This window comes from Orcinus orca, chromosome 1, assembly GCF_937001465.1.
Source record: "Orcinus orca chromosome 1, mOrcOrc1.1, whole genome shotgun sequence".
Classification (NCBI taxonomy): Eukaryota; Metazoa; Chordata; class Mammalia; order Artiodactyla; family Delphinidae; genus Orcinus; species Orcinus orca.
In genome coordinates this window covers 45,110,366-45,118,785 of record NC_064559.1, presented here as the reverse complement: position 1 = coordinate 45,118,785, position 8,420 = coordinate 45,110,366, and the positions used below count along the sequence as shown (strand labels likewise).

At 40.1% G+C, this 8,420-nt stretch overlaps 1 protein-coding gene across 1 annotated transcript; it reads right to left on the bottom strand.

The window, feature by feature from the left end:
* Positions 1-1,812: 1,812 nt before the first annotated feature.
* Positions 1,813-2,971, bottom strand: LOC101270055 (telomeric repeat-binding factor 2-interacting protein 1-like). The gene is given in 2 exon segments (XM_012534975.3): positions 1,813-2,473; positions 2,476-2,971. Coding segments are annotated over 2 exon segments (1,074 nt in total). The 5' UTR covers positions 2,939-2,971; the 3' UTR covers positions 1,813-1,862.
* Positions 2,972-8,420: the final 5,449 nt, after the last annotated feature.

The window sequence follows — 8,420 nt, the reverse complement described above, 5'->3', positions numbered from 1 at the left end:
TTCCTGGACTTGGGTGGCTATTTCTTTTCCCATGTTAGGGAAGTTTTCAACTATAATCTCTTCAAATATTTTCTCTGGTCCTTTCTCTCTCTCTTCTCCTTCTGGTACCCCTATAATGCAAATGTTGTTGTGTTTAATTTTGTCCCAGAGGTCCCTTAAGTCGTCTTCATTTCTTTTCGTTCTTTTTTTTTTTTTTACAAATTTCTATTTATTTTCAATAATGAAATCAACACAACAAAGAGGGATTAATCCTCTAATTTTTAAATCTAACACTATTCTTAGCACAAAACTATCCTCAATAAATAAAAACACATTACTAGTAACTAAGTGAGACTTTTCCCATGACTCTCTAAATTTTTGTGTTTTTTTTTTTTTTTTAAACATCTTTATTGGAGCATAATTGCTTTACAATGGTATGTTAGTTTCAGCTTCACAACAAAATGAATCAGTTATATATATACATATGTTCCCATATCTCTTCCCGCTTGCATCACCCTCCCTCCCACCCTCCCTATCCCACCCCTCCAGGCGGTCACAAAGCACCGAGCTGATCTCCCTGTGCTATGCGGCTGCTTCCCACTAGCTATCTACCTTACGTTTGGTAGTGTATACATGTCCATGCCTCTTTATTGCTTTGTCACCGTTTACCCTTCCCCCTCCCCATAGCCTCAAGTCCATTCTCTAGTAAGTCTGTGTCTTTATTCCTGTTTCACCCCTAGGTTTTTCATGACATTTTTTTTTCTTAAATTCCATATATATGTGTTAGCATACGGTATTTGTCTCTCTCTTTCTGACTTACTTCACTCTGTATGACAGACTCTAGGTCTATCCACCTCATTACAAATAGCTCAATTTCGTCTCTTTTTGTGGCTGAGTAATATTCCATTGTATATATGTGCCACATCTTCTTTATCCATTCATCCGATGATGGACACTTAGGTTGTTTCCATCTCTGGGCTATTGTAAATAGAGCTGCAATGAACAGTTTGGTACATGACTCTTTTTGAATTATGGTTTTCTCAGGGTATATGCCCAGTAGTGGGATTGCTGGGTCATATGGTAGTTCTATTTGTAGCTTTTTAAGGAACCTCCATACTGTTCTCCACAGTGGCTGTATCAATTTACATTCCCACCAACAGTGTAAGAGGGTTCCCTTTTCTCCACACCCTCTCCAGCATTTATTGTTTCTAGATTTTTTGATGATGGCCATTTTAAACAAAACTGGCTGGTAGATAAAGAAATACATGCTAGAGACTTAACTGACACAGACTTGAAGAAAAGAACAGCCAACAAACAGGCTCCCCAAATATAAGTTGGCAAAAGGAATATGGGGTTTTCAAAGCAGCCCAGAAATCAGAGTTCACTGGGGTATGCAAGGGTTTGGGACAGTCCATGTTCAAAGGCCTTGTAATTAAATCTTTCCACATTCCTAGATTCTTGATTTGGAATCTATCATAATCTAGAGAAGCTTCTGCCAAAGGATAGGAGGCTCTTTATTTATGCTTTCTGAAAAGACCCATCTAATTTTCCACCTTTGACTTTGTCACTAGCTCCTCTTACCAATACAGCAGGGATTCCATTCCAGAAAGCGGTTATTACTATGTAAACCAACCTCTCTGTTTTTGATTTTCCTTTTACAAACACATTGATACTGCCAGGAACAGCTCTAAATATATCCAATTTCTTTTATTTTCATCCTCCAACTTTGCTTGGTTACAAAATCTAGGACTCACAGAGCAACAATAGCATTTGGTCAAAAGATGAGTGTCAGTTCCAATGTAAAAATCTCTGAAGTTCAATAGTCACAAAAAAATTTTTTTAATGCCTTATCTGCCAAAGCTTTTTTTTCATTATCTTGCCAATTATTTCTTTCGGAATTCAATCCTCCGAGCTGCATTCTGAGCACCAAATTTTTTGACCAGTGCATCTCGGGTACCCTCATCATCTTTTTGCAAATCTAAGTCATCCTGTCGGGACCAAATGGGATACCCATCAGCCCTCTGACCAGACTCTAAAAAGGAGGAAGTAGCCTCCAGCTCACCACTATTTTTTAGGAAGGCCTGTGTAACTGTCGACAGATCCAAGTTAAACTTTTCCATTAACTGCCGGATGATCTTAATGGCAGCTCCCACCTCTGGTGCGGAAACTTTTTCTTCTTCTTCTTCTTCCTCATCAGGCTGTGTTTCTGAGTCTTCCTCAGGTGTGGGTGGATCATCATAACACATTGTTATATGTATTTCAAAATCAGTGCTCTCATCCACCACAATCTCCTCAAACTCCCGGGTGGCTTCTACAAGCATCTTTTTGACTGCTTCTTCATTCTCCTTGATCTCTTCCTTTTCAAATTCTTCTTCAGGCAAGTCTGGAGTTCTCTTATTCTGTGGTTCCCCGCTATCAGCATCCTCGGCGTCTTGCTCAGTTTTCCGCTTGAGTTTCTGGGAGGAGGGGCTCACTGGGGCCTCCCCAACAGGACCCGCAGGCGCTTGAGATAGCGGTCCTTCATGGACTGCCACGAGTGCTGGGTGAGCGAGCTCTTCTCCATCGCTTTCCACAAGGCATTGCCGGTGACGGAGCTGGGCGAGCAGGCATGTTCCTTCACAAAGGTCAAGATGGCCACGTCCGTGAAGACGATCCGCCCTGTGTGCGGCTGCAGCTCGGGCTCCGTGGCGGCGGCGTCCCCAGCCTGAGCCCCGGGCTTCGTCTCTGGGGCCTGGTCGGCCCCGGAAATGAAGTCACCCGAGGCCTTGGCCGCCGCCTCCCCGGGCTCCTGCACGCGACACAAGGTGCCGCCGCCGTGCAGGATGAGCGTCGAGAGCCGGCACTTCGCCGGGCTGGGACGCACGTAGAAGGACATGGAGCTGCCATCCTCCCTCACGAACAGAGTCGAGGAATGGGTTGGCCCATTGGGGTCTTTGCCCAAATCCATCGCCTCAGCCATAGCTCACGCCGAGCACCAGAAGAAGGTGCCGTCTTGCCAGCGCACGGCGTACAGAGACCCTCGTTCTTTTTTTAAAATTCTGTTCCTCAGCAGTGCATTCTACCAATCTGTCTTGCAGGTCACTTATCCATTCTTCTGCCTCAGTTTTTCTGCTATTGATTCCTTCTAGTGTAGTTTTCATTTCAGTTATTGTATTGTTCATCTCTGTTTGTTTGTTCTTTAATTCTTCTGGTCTTTGTTAAACATTTCTTGCATCTTCTCGATCTTTGCCTCCATTCTTTTTCCGAGGTCCTGGATCATCTTCACTATCATTATTCTGAATTCTTTTTTCTGGAAGGTTGCCTACCTCCACTTCATTTAGTTGTTTTTCTGGGGTTTTATCTTGTTTCTTCATCTGGTACATAACCCTCTGCCTTTTCATCTTGTCTATCTTTCTGTGAATGTGGTTTTTGTTCCACAGGCTGCAGGATCGTGAGAGAGCATTTCTGATGTTTCCTACTACTGAATTGAAAATGCGTATGAAACCTGTAAATGCACAGTACTGTAAATACCTGCACTGATTGAATAGTCTCCCACTTTGTTTCTCCTGTGAAACAAGTTAACTACATGTGAAAACTGCATTGGCTTTTTGAGGTCACAGGTAAAAGTGGGTTTGAAAGTGGTCAGTGAACAGTTGTGGGGTAGCTACTCTCAGCTCCTCTGCGTTGAGCTTCATAGTCTCAGCTAGCAGTCCACCCTACTTGCAGTTCACAATATCTGTCACTTGGGGGCAGCATAATCACACACGTACAGGCCTGATGTCTGGTTTAACAAGGAAGAACTGATTGCAGAGCAAACCACAGAGCCCACGAACATGAAAATCAGGTCAAGTTTTTTTTCATACACACTGCTCAACTGATTGAAACACAAGGTGAGCGTATTGGAAAGAACAGTTATTTTTCTATAATTGAAAATCCTTATCCAAAGAATATGTGATTTGCATTAGAAAATTATTTGTAATTATGAATTTTAAATTAGGGTTTAAGGGGTGGGGGGCAGGGTGGAAGAGTGAATGATGTCTTTTCTATCTGTGCATGGAACCATACATAGTAGTTAAGCCATTTGGCACTAATGTCAGACTTCTTTGTCTTAATTTACCATGATATTTTGGGCAAGTTATTTAACATGTTTATGCCTTAATTTCCTCAAATACAACATAGGGGGAATTATAGTATGCATTTATAGGTTTGTTAAGGATGAAATGACCAATTTTAATACACATATACAGTACATATAAGTGCACTGTAAATGTTAATTTGGATTATATTCATGAGGTAAATGCTGACCTTTTCAAGTTAAAAGACCTCAACTGAGTATCAGCACACAAGAAAGCATTTGAGTGAGATTCTTACACTGTATTTTATGGTCGTTGGTCATAATGATCCTGGAAAAAATACGTTTGAAGAAGCTATTTAAGAGGAGAGCAAAAATATTAACGAAAAGAAATTTAAGTTTAAGTGTAAATTAGGGGAGAGGTCTCACGTGTGCTTATGTGGAAGAGAAATTTCCCTTCTTCACAAAGTCTTGAACCAGTACCTTTTAGTCAGTAACAGAGTAGTGGCTCCTTCCTACTTAGGAACTCACCTGTTACTAATGAAAGCAATATTGCAGTAAATAAGACCTGAAAAAACCTTAACAAAAAGACAATTCAAATTGAGGAAACAGTCTTTTTGAGTTCCGAATCCAAATTCAGTCAGCACTTACCAAGAACTTAAGAGAACTTAAATGAGCTTAAACTTTCTGGAGATAGAAGACCTGCACCCATGAAGGTGAAGCTATACAAGTACCAGAGTGAATGAGGTTGGAACTTAGAGGAAAAAGAAAGTTGAGCTAGAATGATTAAGTGGTAAAGAACTGGAAGTGGGATTTTAATGTGGCCTTAAATATTGTTTGGGATTTGGAAAGGAGAAGGAGGAAGAAGAAAACTTAGGTGGGTGTTATGGACTGAATTGTATCCCCCTCAAATTCATATGTTAAACTCCTAACCCCCAAAACCTCAGAATGTGACTACATTTGGAGATAGGGATTTTAATGAGATAATGTTAAAATGAGGTCATTAGGGTGGGGCCTACTTCAATATGACCGCTATCCTTATAAGAAGAGGAAATTCTAGCCTCCAGAATTATGAGAAAATACATTTCTGTTGTTTAACTCACCCATTTTGTGGTCCTTTGTTGTGGTAGTGCTAGCAAGCTAACACTGGGGGAAATTATGAACCAAGTGTGGAAGCAGAAATATGTGTTTCCTTGGAGGAGGACTAATAAGAAAATAGTGGTTTGGTATTGGGAAATGTTGAGTTGGCTTGTTGGAGAAGCAAGCTGATATGATACTGTCCTGAAAGAGGTGGGACTTAAACCAGCAGGATCTGGTCAGAGGTTTGAAACAGAGGGGGACTATGGATGCCCTGTCTTTGAAAGCTGAATCCGGCAGTGGTGTGAGGGCTTCCATCAGACACAGACTGAAAGCAGAAGCCACATATGTGGTGAAAGACAACCAGCATTTGCAAATGAAGGAGTCGGGTTATATGTAAGTTATAATTTAAAGTAAGAATGGGCAGTACTTGATGGCAAAGAAAGGAACACCTGAATGCACTAAAGTGGTTTTGAGCCAAGTTGACGAATGTGGTAGTGGTACCGTTGATAATGCAAATGTGCTGAAACCGGACCCTGTCTCGTAGGAGGTAATGAGACAGGCTGGAGTTCAAGGCTACGAATGTCATGTGTTGATGCTGGAGCTAAAAGAATGGGTGAAATCTATGGGAGAGCATTTAAAAGGGCAGAGGATTAAACAGGAGGGTGAAAGGACTTTTAAGAACAAGGATGTCTACTATTTAATTTTAGAATTAGTGCTAAAGACAGAAGGGAAAGAGAACATTCACAGAAGGTGATAATCAAGTAAGACTGAATACTCACTGAAAACATAAGCTCAGAGCCAGGGGTAACCAGGAGAAAAGTGAATCTTCAATTCCCCTCCCCATCTAAGAATCCCCGAGGACAGCTGTAGGTGGCACCCTCCAACATATGGGGATTGTAGTTCAAGTCAAATTGCACTTAAATCTTGAAAGACAGACTGCTCACTCTTGGATAACACTCAGGTGTCAGCACCACAGAGCACTGGCTCTCTGAATTTGTTCTGTCTTTTGTTAGAATAGACATTTCATGTATCAAAATGAGTTCGAAGAGAAGAAGGGAAGAATAGGGCAGCTGTCTTTAAGTATCTGAAGGAATTTTCTGTGGAAGACTGATTGGACTTGGTTTGGGTTGCTTCAGAAGGAGAGCAGCATGGCAGTAACAGGAAAGCAGGTTTCAGTTCAGTATGAAAACTGAAATCTTCTAGCTGGCCTCTGCTAGTGACTCTACCACCATCCCCTTCAGTCTTAGGCAAAATTGAGACCTTTTCATCCTGGCCTTTCCTTTCTTAGAAATGTACAACCAAGTAACCTGGCTATCTAGCTAGCTTAAAAAAAAAAAAGGGTAAGTCAATTGAGAATAATTATTGTAAGTCTTACTATCACCTTGCATAACGATTTATATCCTTGACAAACTTCCATGTGCACTTGGAGGTTCTATGGTTGTACATGACCAACACATTAAAGGACTTTCAAGAATCAGGGGGAAAAAAAGATGGCAGTGACTTATTAAAATACCTTTCTTTTTCAAGAAAATCACATGTTTCATAAGAGTAGTGCTAATGAATTCTATTTAACTGTTGACTTTAATTCAGAACTTTTTTTTTCATGTCTCCCATTCCTTCCACTACTGGCCCATGGGGGTGTGAATTCCTGGTATTTGAAATAACAAACCAAATCTTCAAACTTTAAATTGGAGGAGAATTACATGATTGATCAGAGGCCAAAAAGCATAGCCTTTTTGTTTGTTTTTATTCTTATTTGAATCACCAAACAACAGACATTAACAATATGGGTTACTAGAAATATCACCCAAACATTTTAGCTGGAAAAACAATGGGATAATTAGTTACTCTTTCCCACTTCAAAACTTATTATTTCTGAAACCAGTATTACTGTAAAGATCCTGGAAAAGTAAAACAAGCAAACAAAACAGACAATTTGGAAAGAGAAAGTAACATAATAGTGAGTCTCTTGATTTATAAAACTATCTAGTACTATTGTCATAGAACACAGGCAAATTACGAAAAGGCGAGTAAGATGTAACAGCAGTGAATACTGAACATTTGATTCCTCAGAAAACTCTTTGAGATGGGTCATCATCAAATGAAACCTAAATTATGGAAAGTCTAAGCTGTGAAGATGTCATTGTGAATTGATCTGAGAAAGCCTCATGACAGGGCTGGTAGCTTAGTTGAGCCTCAAAAGATGGATAGGGTTCTCAGAATGTTGTACACATTCTATCTTTTAGCACAGGGTGTTTTAACCTTAGCACTATTGACATTTGGGACTGGATAATTCTTTGTTGGGGTGGGGGCATCCTGTGCGTTACAGGATGTTTAGCAACATCCCTGGCCCTTATCATCTAGATGCTTGTGGCAGCCCTCCTCACCACCCTGAGTTGTGATAATCAAAAATGTCGCCAGATATTGCCAATGTCCTCTGGGGGGCAAAATTGCCCTGGTTGAGTACCACTGATATAGCACATAAAGGGTAGTAATGCATAATAAGAGAAATTGTCTTCATTTCAGTATTTTCAGGAGCAAACAAAGGAATAATGGTGCAATTTTGGCATATTTGAAGAAACTTGTCAAGTTTTTTGAAGGAGCTGGCTTGGTTCACTCTTCAGGTGGTGTTCAGTCCCGGAAGAATCACACCACATAATGCTGACACTGGGGGTACGTTGGCTCTCACGGAAAAGGTATCATAAAATCTTATACCTGTTTTCCCGACCGCCCAGTGATGACTGTACTTTTCCTGAGATTCCCTGAATAGTACATACAGACACAATAATTTCTGATGATTCATTAAAATTACAGTTTAGGAAATATGAAGACATTAAAAATATACTTTAAAGCCTACTCATGTTTTACTTTCCCACTTCTTCAAATACCAACTGAATTTATACTTTTTCCACTTTCATCAATTTCAATCAACTTGTTAGACATGGTTTTAGTCATATGTCCAGCTGAACTGCTGAGGGTGTGACTGTCTTAAACTGACTAGGCAGCTTTGGATAGCTTTTTAAAATTTATATTCAAAGAATGATGAAGTGATAAATAGAGACTTGAAAAAAGGAAAATACCCTGAGAGAATTAAAATAACAAAATAGAAGGAACGTCTGGACAGCATAAATATTTGTGGATATGCATAGCATATGTACCCACTTTTATATCTGATTACACAGACATTATCAGAATTTCATAAAGGAAATAATTTCTTCTGGCTTAATTTCTTTGCATTATGACATTCAAATTTGGGGTGAATTTTGTCAATTTTACCTAGAATAACATGTATTGGAACAGGAAGTCTGGT